Source organism: Stomoxys calcitrans, chromosome 4 (assembly GCF_963082655.1).
Source record: "Stomoxys calcitrans chromosome 4, idStoCalc2.1, whole genome shotgun sequence".
In the NCBI taxonomy this organism is placed as follows: domain Eukaryota; kingdom Metazoa; phylum Arthropoda; class Insecta; order Diptera; family Muscidae; genus Stomoxys; species Stomoxys calcitrans.
In genome coordinates, this window is record NC_081555.1 from 66,946,051 (window position 1) to 66,968,665 (window position 22,615).

The 22,615-nt window shown below is 42.2% G+C and overlaps 1 protein-coding gene across 2 annotated transcripts in view; it reads left to right on the forward strand.

Annotated features, from left to right (window-relative positions):
- The first annotated feature begins 1,521 nt into the window (after nt 1-1,521).
- The window catches only part of LOC106091367 (probable ATP-dependent RNA helicase CG8611), a 78,578-nt gene continuing 57,484 nt past the window's right edge, over nt 1,522-22,615 (forward strand). For both annotated transcript variants that reach the window (XM_013257864.2, XM_013257865.2), the window contains exons 1-4: nt 1,522-1,692; nt 1,751-2,690; nt 20,706-21,651; nt 21,714-21,798. In XM_013257864.2, the coding sequence (XP_013113318.2) occupies nt 1,636-1,692; nt 1,751-2,690; nt 20,706-21,651; nt 21,714-21,798 (2,028 nt within the window). In that variant the 5' untranslated portion in view covers nt 1,522-1,635. The remainder of the gene's footprint in view (nt 1,693-1,750; nt 2,691-20,705; nt 21,652-21,713; nt 21,799-22,615) is intronic.

Genomic DNA, 22,615 nt, shown 5'->3' on the forward strand with positions numbered 1-22,615 from the left:
CATTATTCGTTGTTTGTGTGTGTTATGGGTCTTAACTATAGTACACACACACAACCAAATCTCGTTGATAGATAGTGCACTTCGCAAGAAAAAATTGTACACAGCTGTTTACGGTACACTACCTGGTAAGTATGTCATGGGTTTATCCCATAACGAAACAATTAAAGGTGGTATCGTTTGTACAACAACCACAAATCATATGGTGTAATCCGCCATCTTGCCATCAAGCTGGTCGACCTTTTGCAAACACACACAAAGAAATTTGTGTGCGTGTGTGTATACGTGTGCGTATATGAGCAGAGAATACGCGAGAAAGAAGATAAAACGAGAATGCAAACAAAAATCTGACATCTTAATACCGTCAAACCTGGCCGGCTGGTAACAGCTGTTCGCGTCAGACCTTGGGTTTATCCTGAAAAGATTCCCTCGATCTTGTCATGATGAGGAACCACACTTCCTCAGGACACTTGCGGTTTGGACGATTCCTCCTTTAATGTTTCACAAGCTGCTGCTGTCGATGCTGCTGTGTTCAGCTATTGAGCTCCGTCCTTCCCCGTTGGCGCAAACCTTGAGCCCAATCCAACCGGATGACCTACCCATCCCATCGTTCAGTCTCCTGCAATCCGCCAAATTTCAGATATGTGGTCGATAGTTTTTCAGAAAAGTGTTCAGTCAGGATTCACTAAGTGTTGAGGCCTGCGAGGCAGTCGGAGTTCAGTGTGAATACTACATGTCACCGATCGCCATCAGTCTCATCCCATCGGTGGTTGAAAATTTGGGATTACATTCCCTTAGTCTCCTAAATATGAATCCTTGGTATCCAAACGTGTGCTATTGGTCGAGAAGGAATGTCGTCCTTATCGACCAATAGTTCGTTAATGATCTCCAAACTAAATTATGTGTCCTGCCCTCCAATTTCAAAACAGAAACAGAAAGTTTATTCAACGAAAAACTGTTCTGGGGTAAGTGTGGAATACCAAATGAAAGGTGCATCCCCTTTAATTTTGTGTGTGTACCTTTTTGAACAAAATCTTTGGCGCACGCACTTTTTTGAACGAAGTTCATTTATGGCCGCCAGCCAGAAATTTGTGTCCTGCCCTCCAGTTTCGAAACAGAAATCTGGAATCTTTGTTCCAGAAAAATTGATTCCAGCCTTTTGTTGTATTTTTCTTCTTTCTTTCTTGCCAATCGTGAAGCCAATACAAAGAGTATAAACTTACGCCAAACAGTACAAGTGAAAAATATCGTAATAAAAAATAACAACGCACAAACTTGAACTGGTGCTAGTTGAAGTGAACAGTGTAAGAAGAAATTGTACATTGAAGGTTGCATAGACCTTCCGGGTTGGCCGGTGAGCCAAGCGACAATTGAATAATTTTTTTCCGTCATCCACTGAGTCGATTATAAAATCGCATTTTCGAAGTCGATTAATTGATTAGTTAAAAGTCGACTTTGTCGCTGGGAATTGATAACGTTCTCAACACGAAGGGTTGATCATTCCACGGTGAATGACGAAAGAAAACCAAAACAAACCAATCCGAATCAATCAATCCCCATAACCCCTAAAAGCATTCAATAGGAGAATTCACGTGCGCAGTATTTAGAGTAATTTACGATTTGGCAAGATATTTCCCAATGACTATAGAACTGAATATAACCACGGCCAAGCAGCCAATACGCTCCAAACCAGAGGTAAAGTTGGACTGTTTGTTGCACTTAAAAATCATCCATTGATAATTTTTTTTTACAGGAACTACTTGATACAGTTAAAATTAAAAAATCTAAGAAAACTCCCAACAATGACTTTAAATTTGAATTCGGTGGAGGAACACAAAAAGTTAAGGCTGTAGTGGCACGAAGGCGACCCACAACCAACGTCAGCAATAAACAACAGTCGGAGGAGCCACATAAATCAGTGGCAACGAAATCGATAGCTATACGGCGAAAGGTTGCCGCTTCTAATTCTGAGCAAACGAAAACATTGGGTGCACTGAAAAGGAAGGCCGCCGAAAAAACACAAGAGATACCATTGCAAAAGAATTTTGTAACAGCACCTGCTCGCGAGGATAATGATGAATCAGATTTAGAATCGTATGCCAAAGTGCAAAATGAGAAAGGTTTAGCTAGTGATTTGATGTTAAATATCTGCACTACCAGTACTTTCGCAAAGCCGAAACCCACGAAACCCACACGCGAGGAACGTCTTCAGAATAAAAGAAATGAACGCCAAAGTGAGATGTTACTAAAGAAACGGAGACTTACCGACAATGAAATCAGAACTGGCATTAAAAAATACTCACAAAATCCCAATCAAAAACCTAGAGCTTCGGATTTATTTCTTCAAAGGGAGCGTAAGGAAGCGCTTCAAAACATAGCAGAGGACGCTAAAGACAGTTCAGAGGAAGAACGCGAATTGGGTCATGTCGATCCACAGGCACGTAAAGTCAATGCGTTCCGTGTTAAACGGCCGGGAGATTCAAGTGTTCGTAAAATTGGCCTGTTCAAAGATCAACCGGAGAAGGTGGAGTTAGGTCAACGCTTGGTGAGACCCATAACGGAAAAGATTTTTGATGACATTAAAGTTGATTCATTAGATTTGCATGCTCACACGGTGAAAAACTTGGCAGATGTTTTGAGTATAACACAATTGACAACGGTCCAGAAAAAGACAGTCCCTAAGGCGTTGGAAGGTGAGCCATCATATAATTTATTCAGCAGTTTCTAAGCGATGAAAGTTTTTTATTTATATTAAGTGGATATTTCTATAGGACCATTAAGTTAAATGCTTCAAAAAATAGCATAGCAGAGAACTGTTAAAAAGTTGGCAAAGTCTGCTGTTCAACATTTAAAAATCTTGGTGGATCGCGATTTCTTGATTTCTACACTATATTTCGAATAGGTTAAGGTACTCCAAAAATCTACAACTAACGAGTGCAGATAACAATTTTCACTTTGCGCTCCAAGAGACAAATTTAACTCACTTCCAGGCTTACATATAGCCATTTAGTTCATATTGTTGTTGTGTCCATCTTATAAAAATTTTCATATGACTGAAAATTCAGATAAATTGCAACTGGTTCGCCGGTTGTTTGATTTAGCTGTTGGTGGTTGAGTTGTTTGGCCGTAGTTAACTTGGGTCTTTTTTGTTTTTTAGCCGTGCATTTATGGAATCCGGGCTCAAGATCAATAAACCATCCTAAAATGTAAATAAGGTCAAGGATTTCGGCGATTGTTTTTAATGGGTGTGTAAAAGCAGGTAGGCATGGGCAACACCGGTCGTTCTTTTGCCAACAGCGTTTGTTGTGTTTTCATCCTTTATTCATTGGTTAAGTTCCAATATACCATATATACACTGGTTTGTTTGCTAAGCTAACTGCATCAGATGCTATCATTATCTAGCTAGTTTTTAACAGTTTTTACTACCGCATTCTCATCGCACGTTGGGTTATTTTGCTCTCAAAATGGCACCTAATTGACCATTAAAATTTTAGATATAGTAATCGATTTGTGATTTAAGATAAATTAAAAAAAATCAAAGCCGATATCCGAAAATACAACAATATTTATAGATACCTTCGATCTCTAGGCTAACTCTAAAATGAAACTTTTTCAAAGCTTTAAAAAGTGTATAAAACGGAAAATAACACAGACTAAATTAAGAAACGAAAGTCAACGATTTTCTGCTTTTCAATACCGAGCCTTCGACTTCAGATATTCAGCAACCTAAAAAACTTTAAAATATCTCAGCGGTTCTTTGCGGATGTTCTAAGTTATCAAATTTGTGTACAATATTAAAAATATCAAAAAACAAGTAAAAGCGTGCTAAGTTCGGCCGGGCCGAATCTTATATACGCTCCACCATGGATCGCATTTGTCGAGTTCTTTTCCCGGCATCTCTTCTTAGGCAAAAAAAAAGGATATAAGAAAAGATTTGCTCTGCTATTAGAGCGGTTTGGACCACAATTAAATTATATGTTGGAGACCTGTGTAAAATGTCAGCCAATTCGAATAAGAATTGCGCCCTTTGTGGGCTCAAGAAGTAAAATAGAGAGATCGATTTATATGGGAGCTGTATCGGGCTATAGACCGATTCAGACCATAATAAACACAAAATTTCAGGCAAATCGGATAATAATTGCGACCTCTAGAGGCTCAAGAAGTCAAGATCCCAGATCGGTTTATATGGCAGCTATATCAGGTTATGAACCGACTTGTACTTTATTTGACATAGTTGTTGAAAGTAACAATAAAAAACGTCTTGCGAAATTTCAGCCAAATCGGATAGGAATTGCGCCCTCTAGAAGCTCAAGAAGTCAAGTCCCCAGATCTGTTTATATGACAGCTATATCAGGTTATAAACCGATTTGAACCATACTTGGCACAGTTGTTGGATGTAATAACGAAATACTACGTGCCAAAATTCATTCAAATTGGATAAGAATTGCGCCCTCTAGAGGCTCAAGAAGTCAAGACCTAAGATCGGTTTATATGACAGCTATTTAAGGTTATGAACCGATTTGAACCATACTTGGCACAGTTGTTGGATATCGTAACAAAACACGTCGTGCAAAATTTCATCCCAATCGGATAAGAATTGCGCACTCTAGAGGCTCAAGAAGTCAAGACCCAAGATCGGTTTATATGGCAGCTATATCAAAACATGGACCGATATGGCCCATTTACAACACCAAACGACCTACACTAATAAGAAGTATTTGTGCAAAATTTCAAGCGGCTAGTTTTACTCCTTCGGAAGTTAGGGTGCTTTCGACAGACAGACGTCCGTCTGACGGACGGACATGGCTAGATGGACATAAAATTTCACGACGATCAAGAATATATATACTTTATGGGGTCTCAGACGAATATTTCGTCTGAGACCCCACCATCTTAAGGTGGAGGGAATAAAAAACAACAACAGTAGTTAATATTGTTTCTCGAAAGGTTTTTTTTAATAATAGTCCAAAATCGATTAAATTTGTACACAAATCGTATAATTTAAAACGTTCGCAAAGAATCGCTGAGATATTGTAAATAAAATCAGTTCTAACAGTGATACAGCCGTTAAAGTGCACATAAGACAACCTCTTATGCCTCATGCAAAATTTTGTAAAGATTGTACCAAAATGACGTCGGTTTCAGTCATAAAAATGTATATCGTGTAATATGAACCGTTTTGGAAAATAAATTTACACATTGAAGTAAACATATCATTCAAAACTTGAATAATCGTAGCGAAATTGTGGCTACCACAGCCCTAAAAGCACATATCGGATGAAAGATATTTATTTATTTATTAAAAAGTTCTAAAGACAAAGGTTTTCGACCTAATATCTATTATAAGTGTATATAATATAAGGTGACTAGCTGAGCCCGGCCCGCTCTGCTGCGCCCGATGATGCTATGTTGGAGAAAAGTATTCCTAATTTGGAAATTTCTGCCTAATTTCAGTTAAATATGTGTTCCTATTTTCCTGTGGATTTTTCAACCCTATACCTCTTATTTAAACCCCAATAAGTAAAAGTCCTGTTTAAGGGTGTGGTGGATCCCCAGAGACTTGGTCTCAAAAGTGGAAGCCAATTTCGTGCTCTTCTCCCAAAGACCTTTCATTTAAGATCTATACTGTCATGGTGGGTAAATATGTCCGATTTGAGGGTTTTTTTTTTGGGTGGGGAGACCCACGCAACAATTAGTCCCACAAATGGATATCAGATTAGCTTTTTCGTCTCAAATTCCTTTAATTTGATACCCGTATTTTTGATTTTAGGTTAATGTAAGTGTACCAAAAAAATTTCCATACCCATCTCCTTGATCTGGGGTTTTCGAAAATTATTATTAAGGTCGGTCGTTGTTGTTGTTGTAGCAGTTTATTGTGTACTATCTTTCGTCTGCTTGATTCTGTTGAGTGTCAAGACCCAGGAACTCCGCGACTAAGATGGGGTGCGTCCACAGGGATCTGGGTCTGAGTCGAGTGGGTCTGGCCGGGCAGTTAAACAGGTGACGTGTATCGTGCGGTCCCTGGTTACAATCGGTACATACATCTTGCACGTCGGCATCAATCCTAGCTCTGTGGGAATTGAGGCGGCTGCATCTGCCGGAACGTAATTGAGCCAGAACCACTCTGGTTTGCCGGGGGAGGTCGATTTCTTCGGGTGCAATGGGTGGCGGTCGTTCTCCAAGGACTACATTCACCCGGTAGCCATTTAACGCGTCTGCTACCGTGTCTGCATGAATGTTGTTCAGACCCGCTTGATATGCCGCTTGATCTAGAGGTTCTCTCTTGTAGCGGTGGACCTCACGCTCTAGATCGTGTAGATCAACCTTAAGGCTTCTGGGCGGTGGGTATCTATCCACAAGATGATGATTTGGATGATTTCTGCGATAACAGCCCAAAAGGTATTGCTTAGACAGCATGTAGTTATGTCTTCGCACTGGTAGGATCTTTGTCTCCTGATGGAGGTGGTCCACATGAGAACTAAGGAGACAGCCGTCGCAGCGGGCGGCATTCTGACAGATCTGAATATTATTCCACTGCGTATCACAAAGTTGACGTGACCACACTGGCGCTGCATAACATACCACAGACCGGCCAATTGCCTTGTACGTGGTCAACAAGGTTTCTTTGTCTGCACCCCAAGTGCTGCCAGCGAGTGACTTGAGGACCTTGTTTCTACTTTTGACTTTATTGCAGATTGCTGTGGCATGTGGGGAGAAAGTGTAGGAGCTGTCAAATGTGACGCCAAGTATTTTGGGACACTTGATGGTCGGAATCATTTCTCCATCGACCATCACAGTCAGCTATCCCATGGCAGCCGGTTGTACGTTCCGGATTGACCCGATGAAGTTCTTCATTGGCAAGGGCTGCCGCCTCAGTGTACAACACACTGCTACAACAACAACAACAGTCAGCTCAGAATTCACCTCACGCGTATTTGTAGTGAACAGTGTGGCTGAAGATTTGGTGGCGGATATCTTCAGATTTCTTGCAGCGAAGTATGAGGCAAGCTCGTTGAGGTAGACGTTCAACCTATCGCAGATGTCATCAATGGGTGGGGGCCTGATGCCATGATCGTACAGTCGTCCGCATATGATACGATCTCTATGCCGTCTGGAGGAGGTGGGATGGAGGATAGGTAGAGGTTAAACAGAGCCGGAGATATCACCCCACCTTGTGGAACTCCCTGTTTCACTCTACGGTGTTTTGACTTCTTATCCCTAAATTCCACAAATGACTGGCGGCCACACAGATAATTCGCGACCCAACGTTTCAGGCCTGGCTGGAGGGACGTGTTGGCGATGTCCTCAAATAATTTGGCATGGATGACCGTGTCGAATGCCTTCGATAGGTCCAGTGCCACGAGGACCGTCCTATCACATGGCCTGGGTTGATTGAAGCCACGGCAAATGTGTGTGGTGATGGCATGCAAAGCTGTTGTTGTGCTGTACAGTCTCCGAAATCTGTGTTGATGCTCGGCGAATGGAAATTCTCCTACGAGGCTCGGGAGGAGTAATGCCCCAAGCGTCTTAGCCACTGGTGAGAGAAGGGAGATCGGTCTGTACGACTCCACCAAACTCGGGTCTTTACCAGGCTTCAGTAGCGGGATCACTCTGCCCATTTTCCAGACATCGGGAACTATAAAAGTGTTCAATGACAGGTTAAGGACAGTGGTAAGGTACTCAACTCCAGGTAAATCCAGATTCTTCAGCATCAATGTAGAGATTCCGTCGGATCCCAATGCCTTGGAAGATTTGGCGCCACGGATGACATTCGTAACTTCGCCCACGGTAAATTGTGATGGCTGTTCATCGGCTCGGAGACCACGAATACGGCGAATGGCTCTCCTCCTTGCCCTGTCTCTCTCGGGATGCACAATAAATGGACGGTTGAACAACCTGGCGCATCTCTTCGGATCAGTCACAGTTAACTCGCCAAAAGTGACTAAGGTCCTGTCGTCCCGTCTACCGGGGTTCGAGAGAGACTTAACAGTGGCCCACAGTTTGCCTGCACCGGTGCCTAAGTTACATTGCTCCAAGTGTTCCAGCCACAAATTCCGCTTATGTTCGTTGACTTCCCTGTTTATTTCCAGATTCAGCTCGGTGATTCTGGGGTTAGCGGGGTCCATAGCACGAATCCCATCACGCTCGTCTGCGAGTACCACTGCTTGCGCCGGGAAATTGGGTCGCACTTGCGGTATTCGACCGGCTGGTATAAAGCGAGCGGCTGCTGCGTTGATGATGTCTCGGAATTTCCTCTCGGCCACAAGCACATCAGAGGGTGGTGGTAGTTCATTGAAGCGGCGATTGGTATACTCTCTGAAGCCAGTCCAATTGGCCTTCTTGTAATTGATGAACGTCCAGCGCTCAGAGGTTATGAAGTCGGGTGGTCGGTCGATGGTGAGGTTTATGGGGAGGTGGTCTGACCCCAAAGAGATGACGGCTTGCCAGGATACGTCACTCAGGAGATCAGGGGATGCGATTGAGATGTCTGGCGAGCTGCTGCACCTCCTCGTAATCCTAGTGGGGGCATCCTCATTCACCGTGCAAAACGTGGAGCTATCTATCTGCTCTGCCAAAGCTCTCCCACGCAGGGGAGAATGCCATGACGAGTGATGTGCATTAAAATCCCCCAGAACCAGACGACTATGGCCAGATAGCAACCCACTTATGTCGGGGCTGTAGGCCTGGCCATTAATCGGGACACAGCTACCAACCGGCGGTATATACACGTTGTATATCTCTATCTCGGCAGTACCAGACCTGCTACCCCCATACATTCCATGTATGGGTCACTAGCGTCAAGCGCAGGCGAGATAGGTCTATACTGCACGGAATGGTGTATAACGAAGGCCAATCCCCCACCTCCATTCCTTGAGCGATCCTTACGTAACACATTGTAGCCGTGACAACTGTGCAAGCTGCAGGTGTTAGTCAGCTTTGTCTCCTGGATCGCTGCGACCGATATGCTCTTCCGACTCATAAAATATACAATCTCATCAATCTTGCCTCGCAGTCCATTGCAGTTTAACTGCAAGAACGATACACTTCCCGGCACTGGCCTGGCAATAGTAGGGCTAGGGTGCTGTCGTTGCATAAATTGCCGTACGGGAGAGGTCGGAAGGGTCACATAGTCCGACGACGAGGACGCCGAAGGCGACGACGGCGACGCTTGTGACCCACTGCTGGCTATGTTCGCACAGCACCTAGCGACATAGCCAGTATGACTATACTCCCGTAGCGAAGTTAGGCCAGAGCAAGAACGGAAATGTACCCACTCCAAGCACCGGTTACACCTCACCGACACTGACCGATGATGAAGGCGGTTCTGGCAAACGGAACAGAACCAGGGTCCGGGGTTCTTTTCAATCCCGGCACGGACCAGAAGCATACGGAGAAGGCACTCCGGGATGTGCCTCTCCCATGACGAAAAAAGACGAACACGTACACTGAGGCGGCAGCCCTTGCCGATGAAGAATCCATCGGGTCAATCCGGTGCGTACAACCGGCTGCCATGGGATTGATCGTAGATTGGGAAAGTTAAAAAATAATACCGCAAACAACCGCAACAAAGTCATAACGAAGATAAATGCTGTATGACCAATTTTGACCACTCTGCCTTCTTTCTGTTCATATTGGCTTCTCCAAATCAGCGCCATTTACTGGCCCTAAATCTTTTTGAAAACATCCAGTAGATGGCGCTAACTTAAATGTTAGTGTTACTACTCGCTAGGAGTGGCTTAACGCCTATTAACATTGATCATCATGTGGTAGTTATCTATAAATGACTATATGACTAGCTATTAAGTAGTCAAGTAGTGTTTGTCTATCTTAAAACGAATTTTTCGCGTCACTTAAGAGTTTGTTTAAATTGCAGTTCGAGCAAAAAGGGAAGAATTTCGATGTATAAACAGCTTTATCAAAGTCAAAAGAGCTAATAAATCATCAAAATTAAATACTAAAAACCGTCTATATAGGCGAATATAGATCGGAGAAAGAAGCCTAGACGAACGAAAAGCAACCGTTCGAGATCGAAACAACTAAAAGCGTGCTAAGATCGGCCGGGCCGAATCTTATATACCCTCCACCATGGATCGCATTTGTCGAGTTCTTTTCCCGGCATCTCTTCTTAGGCAAAACAGGATATAAGAAAAGATTTGCTCTGGTATTAGAGCGATATCAAGATATGGTCCGGTTTGGACCACAATTAAATTATATGTTGGAGACCTGTGTAAAATGTCAGCCAATTCGAATAAGAATTGCGCCCTTTGGGGGCTCAAGAAGTAAAATAGAGATCGATTTATATGGGAGCTGTATCGGGCTATAGACCGATTCAGACCATAATAAACACTTATGTTGATGGTCATGAGAGAATCCGTCGTACAAAATTTCAGGCAAATCGGATAATAATTGCGACCTCTAGAGTCTCAAGAAGTCAAGATCCCAGATCGGATTATAGGCAGCTATATCAGATTATGAACCGATTTGAACCTTATTTGACATAGTTGTTGAAAGTAACAATAAAAAACGTCTTGCAAAATTTCATTCCAATCGGATAAGAATTGCGCACTCTAGAGGCTCAAGAAGTCAAGACCCCAGATCGGTTTATATGGCAGCTATATCAGGTTATAGACCGATTTGAATAATATTTGGCACAGTTGTTGGATATCATAACAAAACACGTCGTGCAAAATTTCATTCCAGTCGGAAAGGAATTGCGCACTCTAGAGGCTCAAGAAGTCAAGACCCAAGATCGGTTTATATGGCAGCTCCATCAAAACATGGACCGATATGGCCCATTTACAATACCAACCGACCTTTTTGTGCAAAATTTCAAGCGGTTAGCTTTACATCTACAAAAACTATATGTTTTCCGCTTATAGTCGCACTACGTTGATCGAAAATATGACGGTGTGTGATCGAAATAGGTGTGTACTAGTCTTAGCGGGACATATTTTTTGAATAGATGACCTTGAACTTTCGGGGGGATATTGCGAAGGTAGCCTTTCAGGATTAATATTTTTGTAGTAATGGTTGCATCCATTCCAGTTGACGTTATTGGCTTGAGATAGTTTAAGAGATATAAGACTAGTGATATCGTTTTTATTGACAGAGGCATAATTAATAATTGGGGCATAACTAGCAAATTTTTGTAGCTTTATGGGCTAAATTTGGTAATGCTTGGACTAAAATTGTGACTACCAAATCCATTTGTATTTGTATTCACTGATAGATTCACATACAACATGATTTACATCTTTTAAATAAAGTATGTGACTACCACTGTTATTTGATTTTGTATTTCCTACTAGATCCCAGACCAAAACTATTTAAAATGGTTATATAAGGCTTTTTTAAATGTGTTTGCGTTGCCGAAGAATTGGATTTGTGGGGCAGGGAGTTCCAAAGACGTATCGCGTTGAAGTAGAAATGCCATATTATATTTAACAGTATTATTATGTATATATAATAATACTGGCAAACAGATGCTACTTTGGACAAAGTAAGCAGTTTAGATACATGGCCACCTCTCGACAGACGAAGATAACACTATACAAGACACTGATACTACCCGATCTGTTATATGGTTCTGAAACTTGGGTACTTGTGAAAGCTGCCTCATCTGCTTTGCTTGGAGTATTTGAGATAAAGATTCTTCGTAAAATATATGGACCAGTTTGTGATAATGGAGAATATAGGCGACGTATGAACCACGAGCTGTATGAGCTGTATGACGACGATAGCATAGTTACTCGCATCAAAATACAACGGCTGTGTTGGCTAAGTCATGTTGTCAGCATGGATGAAGAAGCTCCAGCAAAGAAGTCTTTTGAAGGCAAACATGGTGGTACACGCAAACCGGGAAAACCAACTGCCACCCCCCTCTGATGTGCTTGTGGCCGAGAGGAAATTCCGAGACATCATCAACGCAGCAGCCGCTCGCTTTATACCTGCCGGTCGAATACCGCAAGTGCGACCCAATTTCCCGGCGCAAGCAGTGGTACTCGCAGACGAGCGTGATGGGATTCGTGCTATGGACCCCGCTAAACCCAGAATCAGCGAGCTGAATCTGGAAATAAACAGGGTAGTCAACGAACATAAGCGGAATCTGTGGCTGGAACACTTGGAGCAATGTAACTTAGGCACCGGTGCAGGCAAACTATGGGCCACTGTTAAGTCTCTCTCGAACCCCGGTAGACGGGATGACAGGACCTCAGTCACTTTTGGCGAGTTAACCGTGACTGATCCGAAGAGATGCGCCAGGTTGTTCAACCGTCAATTTATTGTGCATCCCGAGAGAGACAGGGCAAGGAGGAGAGCCATTCGCCATATTCGTGGTCTCCGAGCCGATGAACAGCCTTCACAATTTACAGTGGGCGAAGTTATGAATGTCATCCGTGGCGCCAAGTCTTCCAAGGCGTTGGGCCCCGACGGAATCTCTACATTGATGCTGAAGAATCTGGATTTACCTGGAGTTGAGTACCTTACCACTGTCCTTAACCTGTCATTGAACACTTTTATAGTTCCCGATGTCTGGAAAATGGGCAGAGTGATCCCGCTACTGAAGCCGGGTAAAGACCCGAGTTTGGGGGAGTCGTACAGACCGATCTCCCTTCTCTCACCAGTGGCTAAGACGCTTGAGGCATTACTCCTCCCGAGCCTCGTAGGAGAATTTCCATTCGCCGAGCATCAACACGGATTTCGGAGACTGCACAGCACAACAACAGCTTTGCATGCCATCACCACACACATTTGCCGTGGCTTCAATCAACCCAGGCCATGTGATAGGACGGTCCTCGTGGCACTGGACCTATCGAAGGCATTCGACACGGTCAGCCATGCCAAATTATTTGAGGACATCGCCAACACGTCCCTCCAGCCAGGCCTGAAACGTTGGGTCGCGAATTATCTGTGTGGCCGCCAGTCATTTGTGGAATTTAGGGATAAGAAGTCAAAACACCGTAGAGTGAAACAGGGAGTTCCCCAAGGTGGGGTGATATCTCCGGCTCTGTTTAACCTCTACCTATCCTCCATCCCACCTCCTCCAGACGGCATAGAGATAGTATCATATGCGGACGATTGTACGATCATGGCATCAGGTCCCCCACCCATTGATGACATCTGCGATAGATTGAACGTCTATCTCAACGAGCTTGCCTCATATTTCGCCGCAAGAAATCTGAAGATATCCGCCACCAAATCTTCAGCCACACTGTTCACTACAAATACGCGTGAGGTGAATACTGAGCTGACTGTGATGGTCGATGGAGAAATGATTCCGACCATCAAGTGTCCCAAAATACTTGGCGTCACATTTGACAGCTCCTACACTTTCTCCCCACATGCCACAGCAATCTGCAATAAAGTCAAAAGTAGAAACAAGGTCCTCAAGTCACTCGCTGGCAGCACTTGGGGTGCAGACAAAGAAACCTTGTTGACCACGTACAAAGCAATTGGCCGGTCTGTGGTAAGTTATGCAGCGCCAGTGTGGTCACGTCAACTTTGTGACACGCAGTGGATTAATATTCAGATCTGTCAGAATGCCGCCCTCCGAACTGCGACGGGCTGTCTCCTCAGTTCTCATGTGGACCACCTCCATCAGGAGACAAAGATCCTACCAGTGCGAAGACATAACTACATGCTGTCTAAGCAATACCTTTTGGGCTGTTATCGCAGAAATCATCCAAATCATCATCTTGTGGATAGATACCCACCGCCCAGAAGCCTTAAGGTTGATCTACACGATCTAGAGCGTGAGGTCCAGCGCTACAAGAGAGAACCTCTAGATCAAGCGGCATATCAAGCGGGTCTGAACAACATTCATGCAGACACGGTAGCAGACGCGTTAATTGGCTACCGGGTGAATGTAGTCCTTGGAGAACGACCGCCACCCATTGCACCCGAAGAAATCGACCTCCCCCGGCAAACCAGAGTAGTTCTGGCTCAATTACGTTCCGGCAGATGCAGCCGCCTCAATTCCCACAGAGCTAGGATTGATGCCGACGTGCAAGATGTATGTCCCGATTGTAACCAGGGACCGCACGATACACGTCACCTGTTTAACTGCCCGGCGAGACCCACTCGACTCAGACCCAGATCCCTGTGGACGCACCCCATCTTAGTCGCGGAGTTCCTGGGTCTTGACACTCAACAGAATCAAGCAGACGAAAGATAGTACACAATAAACTGCTACAACAACAACAACAACCAAAAGCCCGATGGAAAGATCAAGTGGTTAGAGACACCTCGAAACTTGGTGTCAGAGATTTTAGAATGAGCGCAGAAGATCGAAGCGCTGGGAACGCTATTCTACTTTTGTCTAGTGGAACAAATATTCTGTCGTAGCCAATTAAAGTAAAAAAAATTATGTACATATATATTTTCGCACTATATTTGATACTAGCTTACACTCAAATAAAAGTCTTCCTATTTTTCTTTTACTAAGATTAAATAATTCTAAAAACGCACGTCTATAAAGAGAAAGAAATTATTCGCTGTAACATATTTAAATAGTATCTCGAAAATGTTAATATGTAAATACAACAAATAAAGATGACTTTTGAAATGTTGGATCTACCCGTTGTTAGTTTGTTGTACAGGTATTCAGGTCTTCTGTTATAGATTATATTGTGTAACATTAGCAGCGCTTTTATATTTAGTAGATCCCCAAACGCTACACTATAAAAGATCTTTGCAAATTGTGAACAGCTATCGTTCGTCCTTAGGCCGTAAACGGACGAAATAATGGTTTTATTAGCCGTTTTCAGGCAAGAATTGCTTCTCGAATAGCATTTCCTACATATCCCACAATCATAAGGTATCACGGGAAGATAAGCATTTGTCAGGAGCGATCGGACATGTTTTGGTGTGTACAGGTGTGTTTTATAGAAAGTTCTCAGCATTCCAAATAACTTTGCAGTTGCCGCAACAATGTGGTCAATCCATGTAAGGGTCCTGTTTAGAATTACATCAATACGGATGGGATATTCAAAAAGGACTTCTTGTAAACGGCTTGAGAAGAGAACAAAATTAGACTTTTTTGGGTTTAGGTTGAAAAGAGGGTGCAGATATTAATCCGCCCCATGCCACTGTGGACACACACTTAAGCACATACACTTACAGTAATCGGCTTGTTGTGAGATCTAAAAACTATAAAGTAACCTCTAAAAAGAAAATGTTATGTTAGGAATTTCGTGCTATTGTGTCTCCACCTAGGTGCCGGAATCTGTTAGACGCGAAAGCCGGGCAATGACAAATGAAATGCTGCAACGTCTCATCATCTTTCCCGCATGCCCTACACATGCTATCACATGCCGCACCGATTTTACATAAGTGAGTTCGTGGTACTATGTGTCCCGTTATGATACCAATAGCTATACTGACGGAGGAGGCTTCCTTTCAGTAATAGCCTCGTCTTCTCACGATCTGGATCCGCCCATAGGATTTTCGCCGTCCTACCGACCGTTTCGCTGTGCCACAATGTTGCATGAGCATTCGTCGCACACACCCTTAACTCGGACTGCGTCGACCCAAAAAGCTTCGGGTTAACCAAGTTTATTGACGGCAGTCCTCTGACCTTCACCGCCAAATCGTCTGCCCTTTCATTTCGCCTTACTCCGTTATGGCCCGGCACCCAAACGATGCGGATTTTGCTATCCTTCTTACACTGCAAGACTGCTCTTGACCTTACCGTCCTGGTTGTTATTGCCCTTATTGCTATTTTATTGCCCATAAAGATGTTCACACTCGAAGTCCTCACGCATTGCGTGATCGCCCGGATCTCCGCCTGTGGGACCGTATTATGGTCAGGCAATCTAAAACAGATCTCGGCGCCTGGGTTCTCAATGTAGACCCCCAGGCCCACTCTGTCTTCTAGCTTTGATCTATCCGTCTCACATGACCTTCCAGATGGCAATACTAGGGTCCCGTCAATTCAAGATGGTGCCGCTGGCAGCAGTGCCTCGCACTCGACTTCATTGTTCATCTCAGGTATCCAATCGGAAACCTCTTCCCTTTCTTCCAGGTTTCCTATCGTCGCCTCGATTTTACCGCGATGGCATGAGCTGCTCCCACCCTCAATCCATTCTCCCATCGCCTTAAGTCTCATAGCCGCAGTGGCTGCCTCACATTTAATCTGTATGTCAATGGGTCGGATATCTATTGTAGAATAGTCTCCAGTGCCCTAGTGGGGGTGGTTCTCATTGATCCCCCTATGCCAAGGCAACATGTTCTCTGAATCTGTTGTATGGTCCTTATGTTGCACTTTTTTTCATAGCAGTCCACCAAACTAGTAGTGGGTTTATGTTGAGCCTTTTTTCTTTTTGCCCATTTGTGGACGCTGTTCAAATCGTTGTTCAACTTGTATATTCCATCCATTAATTGCGATTTAGGAAAACTTAAGTATATTTGAACATGGTCCGCATATATTTGTAAAGTTAAGTTGACGGGGTAGGACATTTATATACACGCAAAACGGCAAGGGTCCCAGTATTGACACATGAGAAACACCACGTTTAACTCTCAAAGGATTTGGTATATTATCTTTTGTTAGGACAAACTGGGTACGACCTCGTAAGTAGTTTGATACAAGCGCTATTACAGTTTGAAGCATAACAATTTTGAAGCTTCCTGCATAGGATATAGTGATCAAGACAATCAAACGCCTAAGAATGATTTATTAATACCAGACATACCAGAGACATTACCATTATCCTGTTTCGATTGAATTTCTTCCGTCACATCAATTAGTGCAGTTGTACAGTAATGTAGAGGTCGAAAACTAGATTGCCACTCAGATTAAAGACGATGGTCATTCAAATATCCGTTTCTTTGATGGGAGATTATAGGCTCAAAGGCTTTCAAAAAGAAGGGGAGTATCGAAATTAGACGATATCCATTGATGATTTTGGTACACAAAAAATATAGACCTAAATTTGACCGATTAAACATGGTATTGACTTATAAAAAACTTTTCAAACAAAGTGTTAATTGCTCTAATTATTTTAGACATTGAAATCAGGTTTTTTTTGCCTACTTTGGCTGTGTTTTCATTTTAGGGTTCCAATTTTATATGTGCTCGTAGCAATGCGCAAAGAGGCAAATATCATCCACGTAGTCGAATGATATATTATTCTGTAGAATTAGAGCAATACGTAAAAATTGATTTTTTCAATATAAGTTAGTAACATACAGCCAATACACACATGTAAATGCTCGCCAAGTCACTGATGCGAAAACGCACCACCTGTCTAAAATGGGTTAAAAGGGCTTGAGAGTAAACTAAAAAGTATATGGCTGGCCACCCACTTAAAAACCCCAAAGCAGGACATATTGGCATGCCTGTTCAATACGATAAGCAAATGAATGGTATTTGATAGTTGAGGACCCCTTGCCAAAGAACCACTCCATCAGGTCAATCCGGTACGTACAATCGGCTGCCATCGGATTGCGGTATTTGATAGTAGATTACGAATCTGATATTGATATTAGGGACCAAGTATCTGGGTGGCCGTAAACCCATCGTTATTATATGGGGTGGCAGAAGAGTATAAATTTTATATATTTTTATTCGTTTGTTTGTTTCGTATAGACTCGAAAACGGCTGGATTGAATTTTGTGCAGGTTGGAAGAAGTGATAGGCTATTTAATTTTTTTAATAAAAAAAATGTGAATTTGATATCAAAATGTGGGACCAAATAACAGGGGGCCACCACTGGCCAAAAATCCTCCTTCCCCTTAGATTCCTTCTCCTATAAGTCTCTCAAAAACGAAAGTAGTATGATTGGGGTAATATTGGACTCAATTGGAAGGTTTTCAAGTGTACAGTAAATATTTCGATTCCGAATTCGAAAATAAATGTGGGGGCTGCTAAAACAACATGTGGGCCGATCGAGACAATGTCAGAAAGGTCATTGATAGTGGAATACGAATCAGTTTTTCATTTTAGACATTAAGTCTAGAGAACCGCCCTAAAGGTCTTTGAAAGTAGAGTTCCAATATAAGGGAAAAATGTCAGATCCTCCAAATATCCCCAAACGCTAATGCTGAATGACCGAAACAATGTAAGACTTAAATAAATGGACTTTGGGAGTAATATGCGATTCTGATATTCGAATTTAGGAGCAAGTATCTGGGCCACCAAAAAACCCTTTAAGGGGGTCAACCGGGATAATATGGGACTCATACCAATGTTGATTTCGATTGTCGACATGTCGCACTGAAATCGAAATTTTGTGTTCGTTTGCCCAAAAAATGTAACCCGATCACCGGGTGTAGTTTTCGTTTTTAATGGCATTGCCTGCAGAGAGTGCAAAAATGTTGCATTTCCTGCACCGTGCAAAGTCTACGATATAGAATGCATCAAAATAAAGCAGCTGTTATCATTTCATAGGTATCTCAACCAAAATAGCGGCGTATACAGAATATAAGGCGTAACTTCGCTCGTAAAACGGCTGATTGCCGTCATAGAAGCAAAATTTGTTTGAATGCTCAGAAGTGTGTATTTTGTCCTCTATCTCTGTTTTAATTTGCAAAATGTTTTTCCGTAAATGTGTAACATTTTTTTGAATCGAAATCACCGTAAGGGGCTTTGATAGTAAAGTACGAATCATTCTCCCAAATGTAGAATAACGTTGATCCTATAAAGCTTATGTGTTTTTATCCTATATCATCGCTTACGATAAACAATAAAGTAATGCAGATCCGAGAAAGACCCATGTCTCTGGGCATCAGCTTCATATCATTTAAAGAAACAATATTAAATAGCCACTTTTGGGTGTAGGGAAGCATACCGGGCCAGCTAGAAACATATAAATTTGTCATGGCACGAGCAGGTTTTTTTCTCATAATTAAGGTGGTCTACAGGTCCACTGTGTTTCATTTGTTTGGCGCTGCTTTGTTTACAACTAAACGGAAAATTGTCTTTTATGTAGTGAACAATGTTTCTTGCCTGTAGTCCTAATGGTTCCGAAATTGATTTGTGGACCTACCACCATAAGATGGAGTGTATAGTTATCTCGTCATTCCGCTTATATCATCTCGAAATATTGAACTGTCAACCAATATCTTTCATCGTCCTGATATTCAAAATCGATATAGCCATGTACGTCCATCTGTCCGTCCGTTTGTGGATTCACGTAGCAGTCCTTGTCCAGGAGTGATCCTGAATCTATTCCGGTACGTAACCCACCCTCATATATAAACTTATCTCCTGATTTGATTTCTTGAGCCCATACAGCCCTCAACCACAAATCCGGTTTTATTTCTTTTTTAGCAGCATACGTTTTTGTGGGTTCCCAAGATTTGGCCCGGCCAATAATTGCGGTAGCAAGTGCGGGAGAAGGGTGTCACATGTATATCCACGCTTTTTGGCGTATTTGCTGGTCGGAATCGTTCAACCTATAACATATATCTCAAAGTGGGGTCTCTTGCCGTCCGTACGGAGACGATGAAATAGGGGATAGATAGACGTTAATCGATGTCAACCATTCTCAGAAACTCCCTGTTTAATTCAACAGGTCTGTCGGCTGCTAAAAGATTTATTTTGTATAGGTGGTTAATGAATTGGCTAATGATTTCACAAATGAGATTTAAGAATGCTTGTACTCATATATTTTGCCAGTAATATTGAAGGGGTAAGGATATGACCATAGCTATAAATATTTTCATATTCTCGCAGACGTAGCAGTTGCATATTTGCCAGCCCTACTGGCCATAGGGGCAACTAGTTGTTGTTGTAGCAGTGTGTTATACACTGAGACTGCAGTCCTTGCCGATGAAGAACTCCATCGGGTCAATCCGGTACGCACAACCGGCTGCCGTACGATTGGGGCAACTAGTTGTGTTTTGCCCGAACCAGTGGTACATGGTAAGGGTGGAACGACAAATTTCAAATAATTTATGACTTAAAATGCATATCCCTTCCACAGTGTAGTTAAAGAGCTAAGCAGGATCTATTAAACCTTGCTACATACGCTTAAACTTTCGTCAACACATTTCAATGGTTGTAAACAGAGGACGTTGTGCTTTTATGAAACGCTGGATTAAGGAACTTAATGATTTTTCTGTAACAAAAAAACTTATATACTTCGTTAGTCAGAAGTAATCTTGAGCACCGTTCATTGATATTGGATCCGTATTACAAACTATTTCCGTATGAAACTATTTCCTTGATTTTGTCTCCGGAGAAATGGGTGGGATTGAAGTTCATTACTTTAATATGTATATTGATTAAATCTTATGAACTGCCGTCGCTAAAAAGTCCTAGAACAATGTTACACATTACATTTTAACGAAATAGATTCTTGGCCAAATTGATTCTTGCTTTCTTTTGAGCCGAATTTTCTTTAACATCAGGCCCATCAGGCCTACCAGATCTTTTATCCTTTAAAAATTTGCTAATAATGATCCTTTTCGGCAGTTGTGTTGTCAATTTAATCAACTGAAAGATATAATCGATCTATCGGAAAATCGAAAAAATATGAAAAAGGAATATTATGTTCTATTTAAATTCTTAGGTTAATACATTTGTAAATATGATGTTATTAGACTTAATAAGTCATAAAAAAACTACATCTTTTCGTATAAATTTTGCCAAAATTTCCCTCATTAATAAATGAAATGCAGCAACACTTTTCTGTGTTCGCCAAAACAATATAAAGGAATCAAATATTTTATTAATAAAATTCGAATTCTATCGACTCTATTAACAGGCAAAGATCTTCTGGTACGGTCACAAACTGGTTCGGGCAAAACACTAGCTTATGCTCTACCTGTTGTGGAAAAACTTCAAGCCATACGACCAAAACTTACCCGTGATTGTGGTATAATGGCCCTTGTGATAGTTCCGACGCGCGAGTTGGCCATACAGACATATGAGCTATTTCTCAAGTTGGTGAAACCGTTCACATGGCTTGTACCCGGCGTTCTAATGGGTGGTGAACGACGTAAGGCAGAAAAAGCAAGATTGCGCAAAGGCATCAATATTTTAGTTGGGACACCAGGCCGCCTAGTCGACCATCTGTTGCACACCGAATCATTTAAGGTAAACAAAGCCAAGTTTCTAATACTTGACGAGGCAGATCGTTTACTTGAAATGGGTTACGAAAGGGATGTTAAACAAATCGTTGAAGGCATAGATAAACAACGCGAGGAGAGTGCCAAAGAAGAATCTTTGGAGCCTTTACAGAGAATGCTACTGTCAGCCACTCTAACGGCAGCTGTACAAAAGTTGGCTGGCCTTACATTAAATGAACCGATTTTCATCGATAACAGTGACGAGGATCCCGCAAAGGCAATAACCACCGTTGATGGTTATAATAAAGAAAGCATCGAGGCAGCCACTGCGGAGATACTAGATGGTGAAGATTCTACCGGCATTCTCACTATACCGGAAAACTTGAAGCTTAGCTATGTGGTAGTTACGCCCAAATTACGTTTGGTCATTCTATCAGGTCTATTGGCTCATGAATACCGTGGCAAAGATAAGTTTAAGGCTTTGATTTTTATGAGTACCATGGAAATGGTAAACTTTCATCATGATCTGCTAAATGAACAGCTCACACAAAAAGTTCTAGACGAAGACGATGATGAAGTTGCCAAAGAACAATCGGATGATGAGTCTGAAGAACCTTTGTTGAAAGGCTTAAGATTTTTCCGGTAAGTTATATTTTACATTTTTAGGACATTTTCTAATGGATTATGTTTATTTGCATGTGCAGCTTACACGGTTCTATGTCACAGACTGAACGACAAGGTGTTTTTAAAGGATTCCGGGAATGCAAATCTGGTGTTTTGTTGGCTACGGTATGTGGATAATGCAGAAATATGAAATTTTAAAATACAGTGCAAGCTCCAACTAATATCGTAACTACTAGTTTCTGGCTTAAGTTGCTATCACACGATATGTGCGTTACTTTAAGACTTTCTCTATGTACGTCAAATACAAATAGAGCGCGCTCTAATCGGCATGTATTCCCATATGTATTGTGCTTTTTATAGATATGTGTCTACATGTATATAGATATGTGTCTACATGTAAAGGGTGATTTTTTTGAGGTTAGGATTTTCATGCATTAGTATTTGACAGATCACGTGGGATTTCAGACATGGTGTCAAAGAGAAAGATGCTCAGTATGCTTTGACATTTCATCATGAATAGACTTACTAACGAGCAACGCTTGCAAATCATTGAATTTTATTACCAAAATCAGTGTTCGGTTCGAAATGTGTTCATTCACCGTAACGTTGCGTCCAACAGCATCTTTGAAAAAAATACGGTCCAATGATTCCACCAGCGTACAAACCACACCAAACAGTGCATTTTTCGGGATGCATGGGCAGTTCTTGAACGGCTTCTGGTTGCTCTTCACTCCAAATGCGGCAATTTTGCTTATTTACGTAGCCATTCAACCAGAAATGAGCCTCATCGCTGAACAAAATTTGTCGATTCACTGAAAATGATTTCACTGAAAATGATTCACTGAAAATGATTTGCAAGCGTTGCTCGTTAGTAAGTCTATTCATGATGAAATGTCAAAGCATACTGAGCATCTTTCTCTTTGACACCATGTCTGAAATCCCACGTGATCTGTCAAATACTAATGCATGAAAATCCTAACCT